Consider the following 25,754-nt stretch of genomic DNA (forward strand, 5'->3'; position numbering starts at 1 on the left):
CAAGGCTGCTTTTAGTCGTAATTGCTGTTTTTAAAGCCTCGGTAAACCGGTCCTTCATCTCTGGGCAATTTAGAGTGTGATCTGCTGCTAAAATGATTTCTGAATATGAAGGAGTTGCAGGTTTTATGCAATCTCAGGAGAACTACAGTAGGTCTCACTTAAGCCACTTTGGACCGTTTCAGAGTGCAGATATTGTAGCAGGTCGTCTTGAACAGATGACCTGCCACTTTACTGAGACTTGTAAGTGTTGTGTTATTAACAGCGAAGGAAGCCTTTGTTAAGGTCTTGAGTAATTGCAATTCCTAAAGTATTACCAAATATATTACAAAAAAAAAAAAGTGGTCAAATCCCTGCAGAAGGGTCTCTATGGATTTTAGATTCGGACACCGCTGAGAATATTTTTAACTGTCGGACGCTTCTCTGAAAACGTCCTTCACTTCATCTGGGAGAGGATAAAACAAACGAGGTAGCAGGAGCAGCTCTGGATCTGCTGAGTCTGTTGTTGTTTAGAAGGCTGACGGTTTGCTGAAATGAAAGAAAAATGATGTCCGGTCACATTCCAGGGTCACGATGGCACAGCTAAATAGCTTTTTAAGGACGGATGGATGTGGGCCTCTGCAGGGTGGTGCAATTCACGTCTACACTTAATGGCTACAATTTTACAAATAAACCTCGTTGGACTATCATGCCTGGTGGTGATAATTGGGACATTTTGTCTGTTCCTCAATATTAGGCATCTGTTTAGGGAAAGCCTAAAAGCTAGCATGTGTGTGTTCGATACATAGATACTTTATTAATCCCCAATTATGGCACTGGTGTCTGCACTGGCAATCGGCAAGGTTGCCGGTTCGAATCCCGTAAAATGCCAAATGGGACTCTGCTCTGTTAGGCCCTTGAGCGAGGCCCTTAACCTGCAACTGCCGAGTGCTTTGAGTAGTGAGAAAAACGCTATATAAATGTAAAGAATTATAAGGGGAAATTCCCATACTCCAGCAGCAGCATAGTGATAAAAAACAATATTAATTAAAGAGCGATAAAAGCGCAGTGCAAGGTGGAGCATGCGAGGCAGGTATAACAGACAATAACATGGTGTAGTGTTAACGTTTACCCCCCGAGTGAAATTGAAGAGTCGCATAGTGTGTGTGGGGGTGATCTCCTCAGTCCATCGCTGAAGCTGCTCCTCTGTCTGGAGATGATCCTGTTCAGTGGATGCAGTGGATTCTCCATGACTGACAGGAGTCTGCTCAGCGCCCGTCGCTCTGCTACGGATGTTAAACTGTCCAGCTCCATGCCAACAATAGAGCCTGCCTTCCTCACCAGTTTGTCCAGGCGTGAGGCGTCCTTCTTCTTTATGCTGCCTCCCCAGCACACCACCGCGTAGAAGAGGGCGCTCGCCACAACCGTCTGATAGAACATCTGCAGCATCTTATTGCAGATGTTGAAGGACGCCAGGCTTCTCAGGAAGTCTAGTCGGCTCTGTCCTCTCTTGTATTGGCAGTCCAGTCCAGTTTATCATCCAGCTGCACTCCCAGGTATTTATTTATAGGTCTGCACCCTCTGCACACAGTCACCCCTGATGATCACGGGGTCCATGAGGGGCCTGGTCCTCCTAAAGTCCACCACCAGCTCCTTGGTTTTGCTGGTGTTCAGGTGTAGGTGGTTTGAGTCGCACCATTTAATCACACCACTTCCTATTAAAACAAAATGACACTCTATGCAATGAATGTACAGTAACCAAACAATGCAGAGGTTTATTTAATAAAAGCAAAAATACAGACATGAAGGCAGTCCCTGAAGTAGTGAGTGTATTCAGATTACCATCCATCCATTATCCAACCCGCTATACCCTAACACAGGGTCATGGGGGGTCTGCTGGAGCCAATCCTAGCCAGCACAGGGTGCAAGGCCTGTGAGGTGCATTGGCGATCCTAAATTGTCCCTAGTGTGTGTGTGTGCGCACTGTGGTGGGCTGGTGCCCTGCCCGGGGTTTGTTCCTGCCTTGCGCCCTGTGTTGGCTGGGATTGGCTCCAACAGACCCCCGTGACCCTGTAGTTAGGATATAGCAGGTTGGATAATGGATGGACGGATGGAAAAAGGAATCGATATTGGTGTTGAACTGAATGGAGAACAAGTGCTATGAAAAGAACTTTTTCTAACCTTCGTAAAGTCCCAGTAAATGTTCCTTATTTCAGCATAGAAGAGTTAGATCTCAACCTTTCAGTTTAGCTTTGCGGCTCATGAAATACGATGAGCACATCATTTGGAAAGGGAATCAGGTGTTTGAGTGGCACAATGGTGCACCGCTGCCTCATGGTCTCCAGGATCTTGCTCTTGGTAGTTGGTTGTCTCGTGAAGCCTGCATGATTTCCTCGTGTTTATGTGGGTTTCCCATCCACATCTGCAAAGAAATGTGTGTTAGGCCGACTAGCAATTCTGAAACTGGCTCTGTGATAGACTGGCATATTTTCCAGGGATGGTTTCTGCCTTGCACTTGATGCTGCCAGGCCTGAATTGGATTAAGCAGACTGGAGTATAATAATAATAATAATAAAAATATTATTTATAATGGGGCCTTTTATGTTGTGTCGTGTTTTCCTCAAGTAGTTTTTAATTCCCTAAACTGTTTTTAAAAAGACTAGGAGGCTTTGCCCCCCTGCTCACTTTGCTCGCCAACCCCCATTTTTGTTTTTCCGGATACACACTTTTAAGATTTTTTTTTTTTCTTTGAATTGTTGCTATTTCATTAGTATCACTTTTATTTCTGAACTTCTGTAAAAACAATATTTGGAATCTTTGGAGTCCCAATGTGCTGAATCTTTTTAATGAGGTCCGTGTGTTTAATGACTTTGTACCCTAATTCAGGATAGGCTTCTCTGTTTGGAATTTCAGCACAGACAAAGCGATCGACATCTTCAGCAGTTAATAATTTAAATGCATGTGAGGTAAACTCCGTTTTTGAAATTCTCTTGACTTGAACTTCAAAGCCTCACAATATTCACATACTTCTGACATATCACTTATGTCCATATATTGGATCTCTATTTCGTTATTTCTCCGAGTAATAATTTCTCTTTCTTTGTGCTAATGCGATCTTTACTTTCTTTGTTTTGACACTGTCGTTATTTTCTGCTTTCATTTTCTGTATCTCGCTCTGCGTGTGTTTCTACGAGTCTTTTGAATTCCAGATTCCATTTTCTCTAACCTGCTCTGCATGTGTTTGGCCCCCTTTGTTTCTGAACCTCTTTATGACGTTTTACTTTGTTTTCTACTCTTTGTCTTTTATTTCTGACCTTGCTTTGTCCTGCTTTGGTTTCAATGACACCTGGTCTGTGGTGATTACTTTCCCTTTTATCGAGTAATAATTTCCGTTTCTTTGTGCTACTGTGATCTTTACTTTCTTTTTATTTTATACTTTCTAATTTTCCTACTTTCATATTCTTTAACTTTCTCCACATGTGTATCGCGCCAAGGTTTTTTGTGTTTTGTTTTTTGAGCCTTTCGAGTTCCACTGCTTTCATAATCTCTAACCTGCTCTGCATGTGTATAGCGCCAATGTTTGTGAACGTCTTTATGAAGTTCTACTTTGTCTTTTAATTCTGAGCCTGATTGGATGTTCTTTGTTTCAATTCCACTTGTTCCGGGCTGATAATTACTTTCCTTATTTTCTGAATTTGCACCTCCATTATTCTATTTCTTTTTTGTCTCTCCAACACTTTTGAGTCTCTTTTCTCCACGCTGCTTTCTTCTTCACTTAGTCGTCTACGTTTCATTTATAACGTATTGTCCTTATACGCTTTATATGCGCTCAGAGCCCTGGATCTGTGTGTGCTCAAAGCCTTGACATGACTGAGAGTTTTGCTGCCTGTGGTCTTATTTGATTTTGATCGTAAGTAGGGCGTGTCTCGCAAGAATCTCATGTTCTACGTCATCGCGAGGCAATCCTGGGTCAATCTCTTGGCACAAAGTCTCATGTTTGGCCACAGAGCGTCTCGCCGGGACCTTACACTTAAAAGACCCGCAAGACTAAAGAGATTCTTCCGTGATCTTCACGTGAAGATCGCGTCTCGACGCCCTACTGTTTCTCTTTTTTTATAATGGAGAGTAAATCTGCAGAGTGCAGCACCACATTTCCTAATGTCTGCAATATTTTACAGCTTCATCGTCCTCTCCACGGTTCATCTCCGACCTGGAGCAGTCCCGGCCACAGACCACTGGAGAAGAGGAACTCCAGCTGCAGCTGGCTTTGGCGATGAGCAGAGAGGAGTGTGGGAAGGTAATGCTCATACCTTTTTACTTCCCGTTCTAGCCAGTGACTGTTAGAAGCCACGGTGTTCGTATCTTTTTAACGATGAGGGTATAGCGTTCTTTTTTTGTATTGTTTCTGCCCTGAGCTGTCAGACGGGAATGAAATGACTGGCATACTTGTGATTCCATGGTTATGCCCCCTTCAGCTCCAGAGGTGCTAACGCCTTCCCTTTTCTGATGCATTGTAGCCACAGGAGTCTGTAGAAGTCGACGAAGACACTCAGCTGCAGATTGCTCTGAGCCTCAGTAAGGAGCAGCATGAGAAGGTAGAGTCCATCTCTTGGTTAGTAGCTGTGTGCTTTATGATGGCATCCCTTCTCTCTTTCTCTCTTCACTTCTTCTTGCTTTGAGTTGTGATCAGTCGCTACTACTAACCACTCCTGTTCATTTTACATTTCTGACATTGGTATGCTGCACCTCTTGGCTCCAGAAACTTAAAAAGTTTTCCTTCTCTTCTCATTCCTAGAGGCTGTCTAACTTTAGAAGGTGTAACTGTGGTGACGACTAATTTTTCTTCTTAAATTTTTTGTTTTTTTCGATTGTCTGATTTCTTTTGCAGTTTTAGTTTTGCTTGCTCCTCCAGTTCCTAACTGACTTGTGCACGTTTTCAGTCGGTCCTCACAGGCCATGTTACCTGTTCACTGCTGTCTCCAGTAAAGCTGCTGAATGTTTTTTGTGCTTGCAGAGTTCAAATTGTCGCATCCTTTAACTCTATTAAAATGACGGGGGTGTTCTAACCAGCTGCTTCTCATTCTTTTGACATATTGTGGCTTCACTACTTTTAGTTCTAGATTCAGGAGCTTGGTAATGCTCACAAGGATCTCTTTCCATTTTTCGATGTATGTTAAGTTGTAAATATCTTCTTCTTTTGGCTGCTCCCATTAGGGGTTGCCACAGCGGATCATCTTCTTCCATATCTTCCTGTCCTCGTCATCTTGCTCCATTATACCCATCACCTGCATGTCCTCTCTCACCACCTCTTAGGCCTTCCTCTATCCTTAGTACCCTTCTCCCAGTATACCCCTCATCTCTCCAAACCAACACACATCTCGCCCCTCTGGCTTTGTCTCCCAACTATCCAACCTGAGTTGACCCTCTAATGTCCTCATTTCTAAACTTTGTTGTAAATATGTCATTGATTATTTGCATTAGAAGTTCTTGCTATAGTTTAGTTTATACTGTATGGACTATACGTGATCCGACTGCACTTGTGAAGCATTTTGGGGAAATAATCTAGCAGGTTTCTAGAATATCAGATCCCCATTTAATTCTATTTGTAGGTAAATGTAAAGAGGAGAAGACACTGGAAATGAGTTCTTCCTTTTTCTGCTTTACTGACCAATCATCTTCCTGCTTTTCCCTACATTAGAACATTCTGGACAAGAACAGGCCATTCAGCCCAACAAAGCTCGCCAGTCCTATCCACTTATTTCTTCCAAAAAAATATCAAGTCGAGTTTTGAAAGTCCCCAATGTCTTACTGTCCACCACACTACTTGGTCGCTTATTCCAAGTGTCTTATCGTTCCTTGTGTAAAGAAAAACTTCCTAATGTTTTTGCAAAATTTACCCTTAATAAGTTTCCAACTGTGTCCCCGTGTTCTTCATGAACTAATTTTAAAGTCACCGTCTGAATCCACTGGACTAATTCCCTTCATCATTTTAAACACTTCAGTCATGTCTCCTCTTAATCTTCTTCTGTTTAAACTGTAAAGGCTCAGCTCTTTTAATCTTTCCTAATAACTCATCCCCTGTAGCCCTGAATCAGCCGAGTTGCTCTTCTCTGGACTTTCTCCAGTGCTGTTATGTCCTTTTTATAGCCTGGAGACCAAAACTGCACCCAGGACTCCAGATGAGGCCTCACCAGTGTGTTATAAAGACTGAGCAGAACCTCCTGTGACTTGTACTCCACACATCAAGGCGCTATATAACCTGATATTCTGTTAGCCTTCTTAATGGCTTCTGAACACTGTCGGGAAGTCAATAGCTTAGAGTTCACTATGACTCCTAAATCCTTCTCATATGGTGGACTCTCGATTTTCTGACCCCATTGTGTATTCAAACCTAACATTTTTACTTCCTATGTGTAATTCTTTACATTTACTGACATTAAATTTCATCGCCCACAAATCTGCCCAAGCCTGTCTGCTGTCCAAGTCCTTCTGTGATGATATAACGGACTCCAAATTATCTGCTAATCCACCTATATTGGTATCATCTGCAAACTTAACCAGCTTGTTACTTACAGTATGTAAATGATATCCTATCTATCTATCTATCTATCTATCTATCTATCTATCTATCTATCTATCTATCTATCTATCTATCTATCTATCTATCTATCTATCTATCTATCTATCTATCTAATTTTAAAAATAGCAGCGTCCCCAGCACTGCCCCCTGCTGGTCACCACTCTTAACATCGGCCAGTTCTGATGAGGTTCCTCGCACCATCACCCTCTGCTTCCTGTGCCTGAGCCAATTCTGCACCCATCTAAAAACATCACCCTGAACTGTCACTTCTTTTAATTTGATGCCCACCCTCTCATGTGGCACCTTATCAAATGCTTTCTGAAAGTCCACATCAATAATCTCATCTGCTCCACTTTGATCGTATCATTTTGTTGCCTTCTCATAGAATTCCAGCCTGTTAGTAAAACACGACCTCCTCGTCTGCCCCCATGCTGACTGTTCCTAATAACTCCTGTCCCTTGCCAGGTGTTGCTCAATCTTATCCTTAATAATTCCTTCCATTAATTTTCCTGTGATGCACGTTAAGCTTACTGCCGTATAGTTGCTTGGATCTGCCCTGTCACCCTTTTTATATAATGGGATATTTGCCATTTTCCAGTCCTCAGAATCTCTCCAGTGCGCAGTGACTTCCTAAAATATATGTGCCATGGGTTTATATCTGCACTCGCTAGCCTCCTTAAGAACTCGAGGGTAAATATTATCTTGGATAATACAACTTGGATTCTCCCTATAGATGGCTAATTGTGGGGGAATGACGGAGGGTTCTCTCTCTAAGATGTCCTTTCTTACTCCTTCTGCGTATTTTACCAGTCAGATTAACAACTGTAAAAAGACGCTATTTAGCGCCGACCCTGCACAGACTTGACATGGGAGGCACATATAAAATAAAAAGACTTCAGCTGGAGGGCATGTCTTCCCTGTAATCCCTCCAGCCACAGCACAGTCCCAAGCACTAAACACTGGATCACCACACTCCACTCTCTGTCACCACCACTCCTCCACAGCTTTGTCCTCCTTCCACCCGACTCTCTGGCTGTTGAGTGGTGGTTGCTGGCTCCTTTTATAGCCCACCCAGAAGTGTTTCCAGTTGCACTTCTGGGTGGGGCAGAAAATTAGTCCAGCTGGGCTCAGGGACCCATGCGGCGCCCCCTGGTGGCCACCTCAGACCCCAACAGGGCTGTGGAGAACTCCATCTCCCATGAAGCCCTGCGAGAGGCCGAGGCACTGCTCCAACCCTTGGGTGGCCATCCAGGATCCAGGGGGAGGTACTGCACTGTCCAGGACTGCTCCCCCTGAATACACATTGAAGGTGCGTCCTGGCCGGGCATGGGACCTGGCTGTCCGCCACACAACTTATAAACTTGACTAATCAAAAACATTACCCAAACACAAGCCCCATAAGGGGTCCGAATGCTGAATATCAGTACAAGTTGTTTATGTCTGAGAATTTATCCCTGGCCCCGATTTGCACTTATTTTAACAAAAATTGAGATTAAAGACCGAGGGAAGAGTTGTTTGTTTTTTTTGACTTTGATTTACTTTATTGTTGTAGCAATGTAAGTTGCTTGGAATTTGATGTTGTGAAGCTCAAGCAAATAAAACTTCAATATAAACATACTGTGCAAAGTATGGGCCATAGTAGGCATCCTTCAATGACGCCCATCATATCACCTCAACATATTCGTTAAAGTTGAAGGCAGTCAAGATGTTAACACCAAGCCTCTTACACGTTGTAGGTAAGTTTTATTAAGATGTCTGCTTGATTACGCTCACAGAAATGAGAAGGGAGCTGGGAGCATGCAACTGTCCAGAAAAGATCTGGAAGGCTGGAAGTGTTTCAGCCTTAAAAGAAATTTGGCTCCACAGTGGAAAGATGGGCAATGAATCTGTTTCACTGCAGTGTCTAGCTCGGTGATTCCCAACGTGCGGGGGGGCAATTTGAGAATTTAGGTACGTTAAACAATTTAAAAAATGAAACGACAGAAATTCACTGTTAAAAATGATAGAAAAAATAATTTTTTACAGAGACATTTACATAAACATAGAAGGGATGGTGAAGAACCCTTTAATTTAGGATTTTACAATGGGCTTGGATTTTTCTACTTAGAAATCGTTTTTTACCATTAAAATACAGCAATCCCTCCTCCATCGCGGGGGTTGCGTTCCAGAGCCACCCGCGAAATAAGAAAATCCGCGAAGTAGAAACCATATGTTAATGTGGTATTTTTATATATTTTAAGCCCTTATAAACTCTCCCACACTATTATAAACATTTCCTGCACAATTATACAGCATAAACCCTTTGTATTCTCTTAGATATTAGGTAAGATTCGTTGAAATTATGTATGTAAACACACAGTTTATATACAGTAAAACCTAAATATTATTTTAAAGATATCGAGCATCTCCGATATCACATATGTTACAGCCATTACGACAGACAGGCCACCAGCAATAAATACGTACAATGCAAGAAAAATTGTATACAATAAAATGTGTGTACAGTGACACTTAACTATGTACATGTAATAAGTACTGTACGTAAATAATTAATTATGGTTACTCACCAACAATGACACGACGACTTGTCCGATAACGATGAGTTTAATTTTACTGCACAACAGAGGAGAGCGTTACAGCTCTTCTAAAGGAGCCTCTTCAGGCGACTGTGTAGCACCGCCGTTGTTCTTCTTCCATCAGTCTTCAACCCAAATCCCTAAAGCAGATTCCATCCAGACTACTGCCTTATCACGTCCACTTGCAACTCATTTTGCGCCCTGGTTAAAAGACACTGCGGCCGTAGATCTTATATGCTTTTCCTCCTTTTTAAATAAAAAGAATCGTGGACTCATTTATGCTGTAATGGTGTCCTGCAGCGGTGTAGCTGTTTCCTTCCTTCAACATATCCAAAACTTTTACCTTTTCTGCAATCATTTGCATCTTCTGTTGGCGCTTGGACATGTTAATGCTGAATGAGTGAGATTAGTACTTCCTGGTTAATGCAGCACTCCGTCGGTGAGCCAATCAGCAGCACACAGGAACTTAACCGTGTGCTCTGATTGGGTAGCTTCTCAGCCATCCTCCAACAGCGTCCCTTGTTTGAATTCAAATGGGCAAATCAACTGAGGAAGCACACGTACTGTAGACCGCAGACATCCGCGAAGCAGTGAAAAATCCGCGATATATATTCACATATGCTTACATTTAAAATCTGCGATGGAGTGAAGCCGCGAAAGACGAAGCGCGATATAGCGAGGGATCACTGTAATATGAATTGTAACAATGATTATAACATTTTGCAATATAACAAAAATATAAAAAGATCAAAATAGTACAGAAAAGGCTGTCATTAAAGTTATTTTATATTTATGAATATCACATCTCATGTTTTCAAAACTGTATTTGCTGTATTTTCATATAATTGTTTTTTTTAACAATGTCTTTGCCCGTACTCCTTTCCTTCTGTTGTTTCCATGTTCTTTGGAAGCTCGTTTGGACCAAATTAATGGGCTTCCTCCATGTGAGTAGGAGTTCACTTTTTGAATCGGTAATAATAAGAATAAGGTGTATTGTTACAGTGGGGGGCATCATGATTTTAGAGAGGCCTCGGTGGGGCATGGCCAAAAAAAAAGGTTGGGAACCACTGGTCTAGCTACTCTGGTTTAAGGCTACCAATAAGTTAAAATATTTTTAATGACCACCCTGTTAAAAAAAAAAAAAAAAAAATGTTCACTGATTTCTGTGACACTCCAGATTTTAATGGTCACAGACCGTGAATGTGAACCACATTTTATCATCAGACTGCCAACAGGGCATTTACGTACTTCCTTATCTTATGCCCCAGTAACCCACTTCACGAGGCTGAAGTCGAGTTTCCAGGAAGGCAATCCTTTTAAAAAGGAATTTTTAAGGCATGAATGGCAGGTTTATTTAACTAATTGTAGTAATTGTGCCTGCTATCGACGTCCATTAAGCCCCCCATAGTCCATCCTGTGCCCATCAAGCACAATGTTTCTGCTTTATTATCCAGCAAAAAAGCCACTGGAGCTGCAATATGAAAAGTTTAGCTGGCACCTGCTGGTTAACATGCTGCACTGCTCATACACAACTTGAATTTCTTTTTCTTGTAGTGGATATGTTACCAGTAATGTATGAAAGGCAGGCATCATATAGAATGCCAAAAATCGGACATCAAAGTATGAAACGATTAATATTTCACACATGTCCTAGGCCTTCTATGCAATGCCAAAAGACAAACCGGCAAAGCGGAAAATACTCCCGCTAATGCAAAAAAGCAATGAAGTGCAATTCAGAATGCCGTTCAAGCCTTCCTTGTTGCAACAAGTGGGTTACATTTTTTTTTCTCATTTTTTTCAGTAAGAAAGTTCGGTTTTATTTACATTTATGTAATTTTAATGAAGGCCTTTTCATAACTCTTTTTTCAAGTTTGACTTTTTTGTGCGAAAGATAATTAAGTGCAATTTAAAATATTTTTTTCCTTCCTTGTTGCAACAAGTAGGTTCATATTTTATTTTCATGTTTTCCTCAATAAGAAAGTCCTATACTTTATTTTGCATTTTTCTTTTTCATATACGTCTTTTTCAATAAAAGCCTTTTCGTGACTCTTTTAATACTTTGCCTAAATAGCATTTGTCATTCTATATAATGCCTAGGGAAAGCATATCCATCCATCCATCATCCAACCCACTATATCCTAACTACAGGGTCACAGGGGGTCTGCTGGAGCCAATCCCAGCCAACACCGGGCGCAAGGCAGGAAACAAACCCTGGCAGGGGAAAGTATATATAATATTAAAATAATTCAGATATTTCATACTTTGCCCAAAAACGGCAGGAATTCTATATATTGCCTAGGCCAGGGGTGGCAAACTCCAGTCCTGGAGGGCCGCAGTGGCTGCAGGTTTTCATTCTAACCATCTTCTTCATTAGTTTTTGCTGCTAATTTACTTCTTTTGCCTTAATTTTAATGAACTTGACTCCGGCCCCTTAGTTGTTTCTTTTTCTGTAATTTGCGGCCAAACAAAAATGAGACACAAAACAAGCTGCCACGTGACCAGCTCACCTGTGCCCATCACACAATATCTGCAAATAAAGAAAGGTGGAGGTCTCGGTAAGGTTGATCTCTCAGGTCACCAAAACATTTTGACGTTCTTAGAAAAAAACAGAAAATCAACAGTAATGGAAATGTCTGCTGTGGCAGAATGAGAGCCATAGAATTAAATAACAGCAAGAATGGGCTTCTCATTAAGAAACTGGTTGGAGTGAAATTAGTTGGAGTTTGAAGCCCCAATTTCGCTGGTCAACTGTTGACTTGTTTCACATTTGATTTCTGTTTGTGCATTGGCGATCCTAAATTGTCCTTAGTGTGTGCTGTGGGGGTGTGTGTGTGTGTGTGTGCCCTGCGGTAGGTTGGCACCCTGCCCAGGGTTTGTTTCCTGCCTTGCGCCCTGTGTTGGCTGGGATTGGCTCCAGCAGACCCCCGTGACCCTGTAGTTAGGATGTAGTGGGTTGGATAATGGATGGATGGATGAATGGATGGATTTCTGTTTGGCTGTCATTTAATGAAGAAAATACTTAATTCAGAGCACTGAATCCTTAAAAACAGGACCATTAAAATGAAGGGGAAAAAAGGAGTTAATTAGCAGTGAAAACTGGTCACTGATTAAGAAAAGGGTCAGAATGAAAACCTGCAGCCACTGCGGCCCACCAGGACTAGAGTTTGCCACCCCTGGCCTAGGCATTCTATACAATGCCCGCGTTTCATACATTGCTGGTACCACATATATTGAGTATTGGGCATTTGATTACTTTACAGATATGCTGGTTATTTCTTACATTTCTTTTTTTAATAAGTTTCTTTAGATACTTGAAAATGATAAATTCTATTAATAAAAATGTGTCCCCCAGGAAAAGTGAACCATAGAATATTTTACTTTTAAAAGCCACCATCTATGGAGCCTGAGGTGATATTGTGTTGCGTTGAGATTTCTTGGATGTGTGCTTAGAGTTGTGGCTGTAGACTTGACGTGACGTGTGGCTGTAAATGGGTCGTGCGATGGGTTTACGTTTTCTTCTCCCTCCCTCACCGCTGTGTTTTGTATTTGCGTGTTCATTTAAACAAGTCGGCTGCTTCCTATTACCTTTGCTTTTCTTGTACTGCAGGAGTTATCGTCCAGGCAGAAAGATGACCGCCATTTGCAGAAAGCTCTTGAAGAAAGCCAGCTTGATGGTGGAGAGGTAAAGCAGCAGCAGAACATGAGGGACTGTTATCCAGTTTGATAAAGTTTTATAATCCATTAAAAACATCTCAAGTTACACCTGCAGGGCTGAATTTAGTGGTGGGGGGGGGAGGGTGTATCATTTAAAGCCATTTTTATCCTTCATTGGTCACCAGCACACACTACCATGGCATTACCTTTTTATTCTGAACCAGCATCTTAAGTTGATTTTTACTAACCCTTTTAACAATGATGGAGTCTTTTTATAGTTTTTTAATTTCATACCAAATAATTTATTACATTATGGTTTTAGACTCTTCTACTTACAAATTAGTTCCTTAACTGTCCCTAAATGTGTCTGCTTAAAATAACTCCCCATCTTTCCTTCTCTCTTCTTACAGTCTTCTCTGATTGATCTCGTGGACATTTTTGGACCCGTACCCTCGTCCTCCACTTCAGGAGATCCTTGGGATGTCCCATCTACCAAAGGTCTAGACTTAATGACTGACCCCTGGACAAATTCCCAGAAGGTTTCATCACCTGCTTCATCTCTGTCGGCACCAGACCCCTGGGTAACAGATGGTAGGAAAGGAAATCTTCATTGCTTCATTATCTCAAAATATGACAATACAAGAAGTGTTTTGTGAATCATTAGCTGTTGTCCGCACAAGATTTGACATTTCCAGTTTTACGTAGCATGTGAGTGCTCCTGTGTCATGTGCACACGGCATACAGTGAGGAACATAAGTATTTGAACACCCTGCGATTTTGCAAGTTCTCCCACTTAGAAATCATGGAGGGGTCTGAAATTCACATTGTAGGTTCATTCCCACTGTGAGAGACAGAATGTATCCCATTGTATGATTTGTACAGAATTTATTTGTATTGCACTGCTGCACAGAAGTATTTGAACACCTGAGAAAATCAGTGTTAATATTTGGTACAGAAGCCTTTGTTTGCAATTACAGAGGTCAAACGTTTCCCGTAGTTCTTGACCAGGTTTGCACACACTGCCACGGGGATTTTGGCCCACTCCTCCACACAGATCTCCTCTAGATCTGTCAGCTTCCAGGGCTGGCGCTGAGCAACACGGAGTTTCAGCTCCCTCCAAAGATTTTCGATTGGATTTAGGTCTGGAGACTGGCTAGGCCACTCCAGAACCTTGATATGCTTCTTACGGAGCCACTCCTTGGTTATCCTGGCTGTGTGCTTCGGGTCATTGTCATGTTGGAAGACCCAGCCACGACCCATCTTCAGTGATCTGACTGAGGGAAGGAAGTTGTTGCTCAAAATCTCACAATACATGGCCCCATTCATCCTCTCCTTAATACAGTGCAGTCGTCCTGTCCCCTTCGCAGAAAAGCACCCCCAAAGCATGATGTTTCCACGCCCATGTTTCACAGTAGGGATGGTGTTCTTGAGATGCAACTCCTCCTTCTTTTTCCTCCAAACACGGCGAGTGAAGTTTAGACCAAAAAGTTCTATTTTGGTCTCATCTGACCACATGACTTTCTCCCATGCCTCCTCTGGATCATCCAGATGGTCATTGGCAAACTTCAGACGGGCCTGGACATGTGATGACTTGAGCAGGGGAACCTTCCGTGCAATGCGTGATTTGAAACCATGACGGCATAGTGTTCTACCGACAGTGACCTTTGAAACTGTGGTCCCAGCTCTCTTCATGTCATTGACCAGCTCCTCCCGTGTAGTTCTGGGCTGATTCCTCACCTTTCTCATCATCTGTGATACCCCACGAGGTGAGATCTTGCATGGAGCCCCAGTCCGAGGGAGACTGACAGTCGTCTTTAGCCTCTTCCATTTTCTGACAATTGCTCCAACAGTTGATCTATTTTCACCAAGCTGCTTGGCAATTGCCCCGTAGCCCTTTCCAGCCTTGTGGAGGTCCACAATTTGGTCTCTGGTGTCTTTTGACAGCTCTGTGGTCTTGCCCATGGTAGTAGTTGGAGTCTGACTGACTGTGGGGTGGACAGGTGTCTTTAAAAAGCTCAGACAGGTGCTACTACTTAAAATTACTAAGTGGAGTAGAGGTGGACTTCTTAAAGGCAGAGTAACAGGTCTTTGAGAGCCAGAATTCTTGCTGATGGCCAGGTGTTCAAAGACTTATGTGCAGCAGTGCAATACAAATAAATTCTGTACAAATCATACAATGGGATTTCCTGAATTTTTTTTTTACATTCCGTCTCTCACAATGGGAATGAACCTACAATGTGAATTTCAGAGCCCTCCATGATTACTAAGTGGGAGAACTTGCAAAATCGCAGGGTGTTCAAATACTTATGTTCCTCACTGTATACAGTACAGTACCCACCTATCGACGCATTTTATGAGCCAAGCAGCCACAGGGAGCTATAAGCTATTGTAATTTTAATTAATTTTATTTATTTATTTTTTAATTTTAATTTTTTTGCATTTTTATATAGCGCTTTTCTCACTACTCAAAGTGTTTAGCAATTGCAGGTTAAGGGCCTTGCTTTTGGCAGGAGTACATCCTTGACTGGACGATGCACTTGCCAGACCACCTAACTGTACAACTTTAGGCAGCGAGAGGTCCACACGTTTTTATTGTGTAAGGGAAAAATCCAAACAAGCACATGGAGAATTCATGTTATTGATGCCTCTAGTAGTTTCTCTGTATGCATTACTAAATTCTAGTGATTAATAAGAAATGAAGCCTACTTACTGTTAATGTAGATTTTTTTGCATTGTGATCGTTGCCTTCATTGATGCCAGCACGTCTGTGAATGTCGGTTATTTCAAAGCACCTGACAACTGTTGTCAGGGTGTATTTGCTTGGGCACCTGCGTGTGATGTCTGGTGGCACCACATCATATAATGGGATCTGCTTGTGGTTTTCATCTAAAATTAAATAAAAATTTAAAAAGAAGAAGAGACGACGACGAAAGAGAGATCCTACTCAAAAGAAATAAACTTTATTTACACAATTCTTAGCGGAGTTTAGTATTACCATTCATGTTTCAGATTAGTCCATTCAGTCTTCTCGTTTAGGATAAATTCCAAAGTCCTCCCAGAAAATATTCAAATGTCCAGGAAGACCACCTAGTCAGGAATTAAGCCAGAGCCAGCACCCTTGGGTGACATTTTGACAGCTTTGTAGTTTGTATATCAGGGTAAGAAATGTATATGGTGAAAGAGAAAAGTGATAGTACAGGAAGTCCTGCTTAGTGATACTTCACTGTTAGATCACAGGGTGTGTCCTCGAGCGTCACACCAACCTCCATAAGTGTTTGTTAATACACACCCAGGACTTGGATTTAGAATGCAGACGTCTGATACACAATGCTTGTAAAAGGTGGACACAAACCTGTCAATCGCACCGTATATACCAGCCAGCATGTTTATCTCTCTATTAAAAAAAATCCTGAGAGAGAAAGACGGGAGACGAGACGTGATCTTCACGTTAAGATCACGGAAGACACTTAAAAGAACCGTGACACAAAAGAGATTGGCCACAGAGCGTCTCGCGAGGACCTTAAACATGAGACTTTGTGCCAAGAGATTGAACCAGGAGCGTCTCGCGGGGACGTAGAACATGAGATTCTTGCAAGACACGCCTTACTTACAACCAAATAAGAGCACGGGCAGCAAAACACTCAGTCATGTCAAGGCTTTGAGCACACACACAGATCCAGGGTCTCGGTGCGTATAAAGCGTATAAGGACAATATGTTATAAATGAAACGTCGACGACTAAGCAAAGAAGAAAGCGGCGCGCAGAAAAGAGACTCCAAAGCGTTGGAGAGAAAAAAGAGCAAAAAAAGAAAAAATAATCGAGATTCAAATTCAGAAAATAAGGAAACAAGTGGAATTAGAAAAAAAAAGCAGGTCCAATCGGGCTCAGAATTAAAAGACAAAGTAGAACTTCATAAAGATGTTCACAAACGTTGGCGCTATACACATGCAGAGCAGATTATAAAAGCAGTGGAATTCGAAAGGCTGAAAAAAAAAAAAAAAAAAAAAAACCTTGGCGTGATACACATGTGGAGAAAGTTAAAGAATATGAAAGTAGGAAACTTAGAAAGTATAAAAAAAAAAAGAAAGTAAAGATCGCAATAGCACAAACAAACAGAAATTATTACTTGAAAAGGGGAAAATAATCACTACGGACCAGATGTCAATCGCCAAAGCACCTCACCTGCATGTCTTTGGACTGTGGGAGGAAACCCACGCAGACACGGGGAGAACATGCAAACACCACGCAGGGAGGACCTGGAAAGCGGACCTCAGATCTCCTAACTGTGAGGCAGCAGCACTAACACTGCACCACCGTGCCGCCTGTATCACTCTCCATACAAGTTCATTTTTTCGGCATTATATTTGGTTTACAGTGTTTCATTCCATATTATTATTATTATTATTTTTTTTTTTTTCTTTCAAATTGGACTTTACCAAACCTTAGTCATGTACAATGATGGACAAGCGCTTTCTTAAGTTCCGTTTAAGTTAATTTTCTGATTTATAGTGTGTACTGCCAGAATACCTTTAGACTCATGACAGTGAGTTACATATAAATGTCAAAAAAAAAAAAAAAGGTGTAAATGAAAAGCCATATTTTTTTAAGTATTTTGTCACACATGTGTGAGTAGGAGTCAACTAAAGGGCCTGAATAATGGCAAGTCCATGTCCGACCGAACTGTCCCTCTCAATCCCTTTTCTCTGGGAAATCCCACAGGGTTCTCTGACGCCTCAGAAGACGTCCCTTCCTGTTCCGGAGCCTACGACGACATCACTTCCGGTCCCGCCTCTGACGACGTCACTTCTCCTTCCAGCCCGATGACGTCATTTCCTACCCTGGCCTTTAAAGCCGCCATCTTGACTTCATATAATCGGTTCTGTTTTGTAAACATCTCTTGAAAAATACCTTTTTTGCAGCCAGGATATATTATACGGGTGGCTGCCCCAAACCTTTATAATGTCTTTTCGTCATTTTTGTGACAGTGGTGTAGTTGGAGGCTCTGGAACAGGAAGTGATGTCATCGGAGGTGCCGGAACCCTGTGGGATTTCCCGAGAATGGTCTGCAAGGGATTGAGAGGGACAGTTAGTGCAGCCTGCCGCCCCCTGCATCGGACGTGAAATTGCCATTATTCAGGCCCTTTAGTTGACTGCTACTCGCACGTGTGACAATATGTATGTGTGTGTATAACAACACATCAAAAAATAGCCATTTGTATTAATGACAGAATTAATAAATGTAAGCAATCGTAAACAAGGTTTCTGTTTAGTTTTTTGTTCCTAAACCCAATACTTTTGTACTCCTATGTAATGCCCTTGCTTTAATATTAATGGTCTCCCTGCAGGGGGTGCTAGTGATATCTCCTCATTGGCTAGCTCTTGGCCCATATCGATTCCATCAGTGCCCACTGCACCGCCTCAATCCTTGCCTTCCAAATCCTGGAGTTTCAGTCCGTCCTCTTCTGACCCCTGGCATTCCGCTGGAGGTGTCGCCAGCCCTGCGTCAAGTGACCCCTGGAAATCTCCTGCTCATCTGCCTGGTATGTGTTTGCCAACCTGCCAAATGCACATGCATCCTTTTTATTTATCAAACAATAGCTAACTTCTGTCGTTTTCAGTTTTTATGACTTTTTAGGCATATGATGACCACAGTAGAACTAGCTAGCAGTGAAAGTATAAAGTATACCAACAGTGGATAACTAAATGAAAACTTGTCTATTTTTTTGCTGTCCATATTTTAATAAAAATACACCTTACTCTGACAGCATTGGTGCAGTGGGGTTACATGACTGGTAAGAAATAACGATAGAAACTTTAATAAGCAAGTCTGAATTCTGTCAGAGAGTCATTTTGGATGATTGTTGCATAAAGCAGGAAGGGTATATGAATGGGTTTATGTGTTTTTGTTTTTTTATCCCCCATTTTTGTGCAGTATTGCCTTACGATCCTCACTATTGGGGAATTATGTGGTGTTTTTTAGGAGGATCCATCATTGATCCCTTTGCAAAGCTACCAGATCTAAAAGAAGAAGGGAATGACAAAGACGCAGATTCTATTAAATCAGGCAGCCTAACAGGTGAGCAACTGACCTCACTTTCTCCACAACTCTCAAAACTGTTTTTCCTATTGCAGAGTACGTTAGTGGAGTAAATGTGTTATGGAGTTTCTATATTGGCAAACTGACTGTAGATCTTTAAGGAAAGCGATTACAGTGCCAACTGAGTATTTCAGTACATTTTAAAAGATGAAAAGGCACAAGTGGATTCTCCATTACGTATGTACAAATGACCACAATTAGCATTTATCTTTAACTGTAACATACAGGTGCTGGTCATAAAATTAGAATATCACGACAAAGTTGATTTATTTCAGTAATTCCATTCAAAAAGTGAAACTTGTATATTAGATTCATTCATTACACACAGATTGATGTATTTGAAATGTTTATTTCTTTTAATGTTGATGATTATAACTGACAACTAATGAAAGTCCCAAATTCAGTATCTCGGAAAATGAGAATATCAATTAAGACCAATGGAAAAAAAGGATTTTTAGAAATGTTGGCCAACTGAAAGGTATGAACATGAACAGTATGAGCATGTACAGCACTCAATATTTAGTTGGGGCTCCTTTGGCCTGGATTACTGCAGCAATGCGGCGTGGCATGGAGTCGATCAGTCTGTGGCACTGCTCAGGTGTTATGAGAGCCCATGTTGCTCTGATAGTGGCCTTCAGCTCTTCTGAATTGTTGGGTCTGGCGTATTGCATCTTCCTCTTCACAATACCCCATAGATTTTCTATGGGGTTAAGGTCAGGCGAGTTTGCTGGCCAATCAAGAACAGGGATACCATGGTCCTTAAACCAGGTACTGGTAGCTTTGGCAGTGTGTGCAGGTGCCAGGTCCTGTTGGAAAATGAAATCTGCATCTCCATAAAGTTCGTCAGCAGCAGGAAGCATGAAGTGCTCTAAAACTTCCTGGTAGACGGCTGCGTTGACCTTGGACCTCAGAAAACACAATGGACCAACACCAGCAGATGACATGGCACCCCAAACCATCACTGACTGTGGAAACTTTACACTGGACCTCACGCAACGTGGATTCTGTGCCTCTCCTCTCTTCCTCCAGACTCTGGGACCTTGATTTCCAAAGGAAATGCAAAATTGACTTTCATCAGAGAACATAACTTTGGACCACTCAGCAGCAGTCCAAAGGCGAGATGCTTCTGACGCTGTCTCTTGTTCAAGAGTGGCTTGACACAAGGAATGCGACAGCTGAAACCCATGTCTTGCATACGTCTGTGTGTGGTGGTTCTTGAAGCACTGACTCCAGCTGCAGTCCACTCTTTGTGAATCTCCCCCACATTTTTGTTTCACAATCCTCTCCAGGGTGCGGTTATCCCTATTGCTTGTCCACTTTTTTCTACCACATCTTGTCCTTCCCTTCGCCTCTCTATTAATGTGCTTGGACACAGAGCTCTGTGAACAGCCAGCCTCTTTAGCAATGACCTTTTGTGTCTTGCCCTCCTTGTGCAAGGTGTCAATGGTCGTCTTTTGGACAACTGTCAAGTCAGCAGTCTTCCCCATGATTGTGTAGCCTACAGAACTTGACTGAGAGACCATTTAAAGGCTTTTGCAGGTGTTTTGAGTTAATTAGCTGATTAGAGTGTGGCACCAGGTGTCTTCAATATTGAACCTTTTCACAATATTCTAATTTTCCGAGATACTGAATTTGGGACTTTCATTAGTTGTCAGTTATAATCATCAACATTAAAAGAAATAAACATTTGAAATACATCAGTCTGTGTGGAATGAATGAATCTAATATACAAGTTTCACTTTTTAAATGGAATTACTGAAATAAATCAACTTTGTCATGATATTCTAATTTTATGACCAGCACCTGTAATTATAATGGCTGTGGTGGGCTGGTGCCCTGCCAGGGGTTTGTTTCCTGCCTTGCGCCCTGTGTTGGCTGGGATTGGCTCCAGCAGACCCCCGTGACCCTGTAGTTAGGATATAGCGGGTTGGATAATGGATGGATAATTATAATGGATGGTCTCCATACCTCTGTGAGTCTGACGTGAATGTCATGAAATCAAAGTTCAGAACAAGACTGACAGACGAACATTGAAATGACTCCATCAGAGGGAACCTGAGGGGCTCCACTCCACCAGACACCTCAGTGCCAGTCATCTGACTAACTAAACAACACATCACACGTGCGACAAAATGACAAATGAATAAGTCATATCTGTGTAATTGGAACTGCATTGTTTTGTTTTGACAGCATTTGTGATTTAATTCAATAGTGTGAGATACACTAGAAAATGCATACAGACGTACACAATGCACTTGCAGGTGAACAAAATATTTTTTGTGATGTTTTAATACAAAATGTGAGTTGTGGACACCAACATTTTGTAAATGTTCAGGCAAAACAAGCGTATTCAGTTTGTTTGGGTTTAAATAAGCGATGAGAAATAAACATTAGAAAACATGAGGAGCTCTCGGCCATTTTCATTTTGTAAAAGTAGCTCTCAGGAGAAAAATGGTTGGAGACCCCTGCTCGCTCTATCTATCTATCTATCTATCTATCTATCCATCCATCCATCCATCCATCCATCCATCCATCCATCCATCCATCCATCCATCCATCCATCCATCCATCCATCCATCCATCCATCCATCCATCCATCCATCCAATCTAGCACAATATTCTCACACTTTTCACGCCTCCTTCTGTTACAATAACTTTTGCTTTTCTCCCAAATTGCTACAGAACAATATTTTGATGAGCCTGGGTCACTCCGTAGCTGGGACCGGCCTGCCGTGTTTGAAGAGATGTTAGATACTGACGTGAGAAACTGTAGAACCCCAGAATCCTTTCTTGATCCCAGCGCTGCTTCCCTGGTTAACTTGGAGTCTCTCATTCCCACTTCAGGGTCATTGGCTGCAAAGAACAAAAATCCATTCCTTTCAGGTAAGCTTATGTGAACGCTGAAGTCGAAAAACAACGGGGGGAAAAACACCAATTTAAAATAAAGAGCAATTTCTTTATTCTTGATGAGTTAAAAAGACTGAGAGATTGCCACCCCCCCAGCTCAGTCAACTGATTTGGGTTCAGACAGACTGCTCTAAAAGAAAAAATGTTCTCTCTTTTATCACCTAGCTTGTTCATTAGACAAAGAGAGAAAAACATAGCAGTTCATTTTGAGGTCAGTCATAGATTGCTGTAAATTACGGTTACATCCTGATTTATTACATACAGGAGTATACCAAAATAAAGAGTGATCAGGCACTCGCATTCCTAAGGAATACGCCCTTCTCGGTATACACACACAAGACCAATTTAAGCAGTTTCTTATAGTTCATTACATTAGTTATAAAGAGATTACATTCTTATAGCTCTAATATCTTCATTAGATTATATTTGTTTGGTTAGATTAGTAGTACTAGGGTGTTGTACCGTGTTAGCCATTATGAATGTAGAGAAAAGCCAAGCAAAATGACACCTTTTATTGGCTAACTAAAAAGATTACAATATGCAAGCTTTCGAGGCAACTCAGGCCCCTTCTTTGATTACATCTTGCCTGAAGGGGCCTGAGTTGCCTCGAAAGCTTGCATATTGTAATCTTTTTAGTTAGCCAATAAAAGGTGTCATTCTGCTTGGCTTTTCTCTACTTTGGTTAGATTAATAATCCTTATTTATTAATGAATAAATGACGTTTTCTTATATTTTTAAACAAGAGTAAAGAAACAATCACATTAATTTATAATATCACAGGGTGTTCTGTTAGTATCAAGAGGTCAGTATTTTCACATAAAAGGATAAGTTAATCATATAATTCTGTGCACAAGCTTAATTCTTTTTCTACCTAAATGAAGAACAAATTCATATAGAAATAATACATCGTATAGCTCTCTGCAGCATGATCAATACAAATACAGTCATTGGTATTTGTGAATTAAATACTTATAATCATCTGCGGTGGGCTGGCGCCCTGCCTGGGGTCTGCTTCCTGCCTTGTGCCCTGTGTTGGCTGGGATTGGCTCCAGCAGACCCCCCGTGACCCTGTAGTTAGGATATAGCAGGTTGAATAATGGCTGGATGGATACTTATAATCATTACAGTTAATAATGTTTTTCTCACTTGGAAAATGCAACACATCATGTGTAAGGGTGGCCAGTGTAAAACATAGCCTGGCCACAGACGGACACAACACCAAAATGTCCACAACACACATTTATTTTACACTATTTACATGTTTACTCAGTCCTTGGTCCTTTCAGCCGCCTCCACTCCACTACTCGCAAGCTCTGTCCTCTTCCACCCGACTCCGGCTCCTTGAATGGAGTGAGGCAGCCCCTTTTTATAACACCATAATGTGCTCCAGGTGCCCGATGACGAACTTCCAGCAGCACTCCCCAGTGTGGCGGAAGTGCCGCCCTTGCACCGGGAAGCACTCTGGGTGTATGCCATCCCTGGTCCAGCAGCTCTTCCTGGTGTGGCAGAAATGCTGTCCTCCAGGGCTCTAGGACCGTCCAGGCGCCCAGGGAAGAGTAGTGCCGCTCTCCCGGTCCGTCCTTCCTCTCTCCAGGCGTCCCGGCAGTGCAGGATCCCTGGTCGTCTGCCACAACTGTTAAACATGGAGTTCTTGTACTGCTCTTTCACTATCTATCTATCTATCTATCTCTCTCTCTCTCTATCTCTCTCTATCTCTCTCTCTCTCTTTCTATCTCTCTCTCTCTCTCTCCAACCAACCGACCAAATTCTGTCTGTCGCATGAGGATAAAGCAGGATCTTGTGGGCTTAGCTCCATATCTGTTGACCTTTCATGAGCCAAACAGCCTTGGTGTTTGAACCTCACCTGAGTTAGTGTGTTTGTTTGAATGCCCTGTGTCACTTAATCATTGCTGTATTGTCTTTGCAGGTTTAGCAGCTCCTTCTGCCTCAAATCCTTTCCAAAGTGAGCGGCCCCGTCTCACCTTGAACCAGATGAGAACACCGTCCTCCTCTCTTCAGCCAGGCTCCATGTCTTACAGCGCCTCTCTGCCTCTTCCACTTAGCAGCCTCCCTGCTGCCATGATCATCCCTTCTTCTTTCACTCAGCTTCCAGCTCCAGGAATTGCAGGTTTCAATCCCCCGCTCAACTCGAGGGGTGCACCACTCATGCCCCTCGGCAGCACTCCCCCTTCCCAACAGATGCTGGGTGGATACGGCCAGAATCCATTTTTATGAGGCGCCCCCTCCTCTCGGACAATCAATTCTAAGCTAGAAGCGTCTCAGCTGACATTTGCCGCCTTTTTAAAGAATTGCATTTTTTGCAAAGCTTTTTATAAGCATGAGTACTGTAGCAATCGATGATGGAAGCCTCCGTTACCAACTATCCAATACTGAAGTGAACCTTAGGACAGCCTAGAATATATATTTTTTAAAGAAAGAAAAGGCTGGTATGTGAATATTATGAAATGTATTTATTAAATTTTTAATCTGCTAAAGGGGAAGCTTTTTTAAAATCCAAGACAAGACTTTTTACTATAGGAGATTCCGCAGCACCAAAGACCTCAAGTGTTAAGTGAGTTAAGGGGACATTTAATGGGAAAAACTGCACTGTAGGTGAGGTGTGCAGCTTTCTTGAAGTGTTTGCTTACATACGTCAATAGGCACACAACGCAAGTACTGAAGACGGCAATTTCTGTTTTACTTGAAATTTATGAGAAATGCGCAGCTTTTGTTGAAAGGTAAAGCTAGAACCCAGGCATTGCTGTTAATGCACAATTCTAAGAACATCAGGATGAGATTTTTAGTGCAGCTCTCGTTTCATATACACCACAGGATAACCTGGAGAACCTCAAGTCCAGTGCTGTAGTGATTCAGTCCGTTTGTCAAACTTTGGGCCCACCAAAGCTGTATCTGCCATGATGTCTGCTCACATTCATAGCCACATACAGAAATGTGCTTTCACTAAAATGCTTCTGTATGGAACTGATAATAAGTGCAATAATGTATAGGATTTACTGTTAATAAATGGCTATTGACCTATGACTGATATTCTAACTCCCCCAATTGTGGTGTCTCTTTCACCCGCGAATCTCGGCTTGTTGAAGACTTTTAAGAATTGCAGTGAGTTCTGCGATAACATCAGCTTCTCCCACTGGGTATTAGTGTTGCCTTTTAATGCAATTTATTTTATATTGTTACAGATGGAGGGCCAAATAATTTGAATTCTATTTTTTCTGGTTAACTTGCTTCATCACCACTGCCTGACTTTGAAAAAGTTCTTCCACTCCCATGCTTGTGGTGTGGCGGGTCCACAGCCATGGCCGCATTATGGTGGGTGCTACTGATGCTGCAGCATTAGGCCCATTCCTGAAATAGGCCCAGATGAAAACAGACGAGAATTTTCCGGAAGCTGAACAGTTTTCCTTTGCTATATTAACCTCAAAATAATTCTTAGAATGAAATTTGGAGTCCGACTTTCGGACGCCTAGACACAGCATTACTTTATTATACAGTTACTATTGTTCTTTGCACTGTGACGTAACTATAACGTACACTGCCTGGCCAAAAAAAAAGGTCACACACTCTAATATTTCGTTGGACCGCCTTCAGCTTTGATTATGGCACACATTCGCTGTGGCATTGTTTCGATAAGCTTCTGCAATGTCACAAGATTTAGTTCCATCCAGTGTTGCATTAATTTTTCACCAAGATCTTGCATTGATGATGGTAGAGTCTGACCGCTGCGCAAAAGCCTTCTCCAGCACATCCCAAAGATTCTCAATGGGGTTAAGGTCTGGACTCTGTGGTGGCCAATCCATGTGTGAAAATGATGTCTCCTGCTCCCTGAACCACTCTTTCACAATTTGAGCCCGATGAATCCTGGCATTGTCATCTTGGAATATGCCCGTGCCTTACGGCTACACAGCTGTTCAGTCCCAATCCCTTGAGTTCCCTTCGCATTGTG

At 42.0% G+C, this 25,754-nt stretch overlaps 1 protein-coding gene across 2 annotated transcripts in view; it reads left to right on the forward strand.

Annotated features, from left to right (window-relative positions):
* The window catches only part of LOC114664945 (epsin-3-like), a 35,319-nt gene extending 10,481 nt beyond the window's left edge, over positions 1-24,838 (forward strand). The window contains exons 3-10 of one of the 2 annotated variants that reach the window (XM_028819279.2): positions 4,155-4,273; positions 4,494-4,571; positions 12,740-12,814; positions 13,197-13,377; positions 18,132-18,326; positions 18,767-18,862; positions 21,566-21,766; positions 23,718-24,838. In XM_028819279.2, coding sequence (XP_028675112.1) covers positions 4,155-4,273; positions 4,494-4,571; positions 12,740-12,814; positions 13,197-13,377; positions 18,132-18,326; positions 18,767-18,862; positions 21,566-21,766; positions 23,718-24,025 — 1,253 coding nt within the window. In that variant the 3' untranslated portion in view covers positions 24,026-24,838. The remainder of the gene's footprint in view (positions 1-4,154; positions 4,274-4,493; positions 4,572-12,739; positions 12,815-13,196; positions 13,378-18,131; positions 18,327-18,766; positions 18,863-21,565; positions 21,767-23,717) is intronic. The other variant, XM_051918943.1, reaches the window with a different exon arrangement.
* Positions 24,839-25,754: the final 916 nt, after the last annotated feature.

This window comes from Erpetoichthys calabaricus, chromosome 14 (genome assembly GCF_900747795.2).
Source record: "Erpetoichthys calabaricus chromosome 14, fErpCal1.3, whole genome shotgun sequence".
NCBI lineage: Eukaryota > Metazoa > Chordata > Cladistia > Polypteriformes > Polypteridae > Erpetoichthys > Erpetoichthys calabaricus.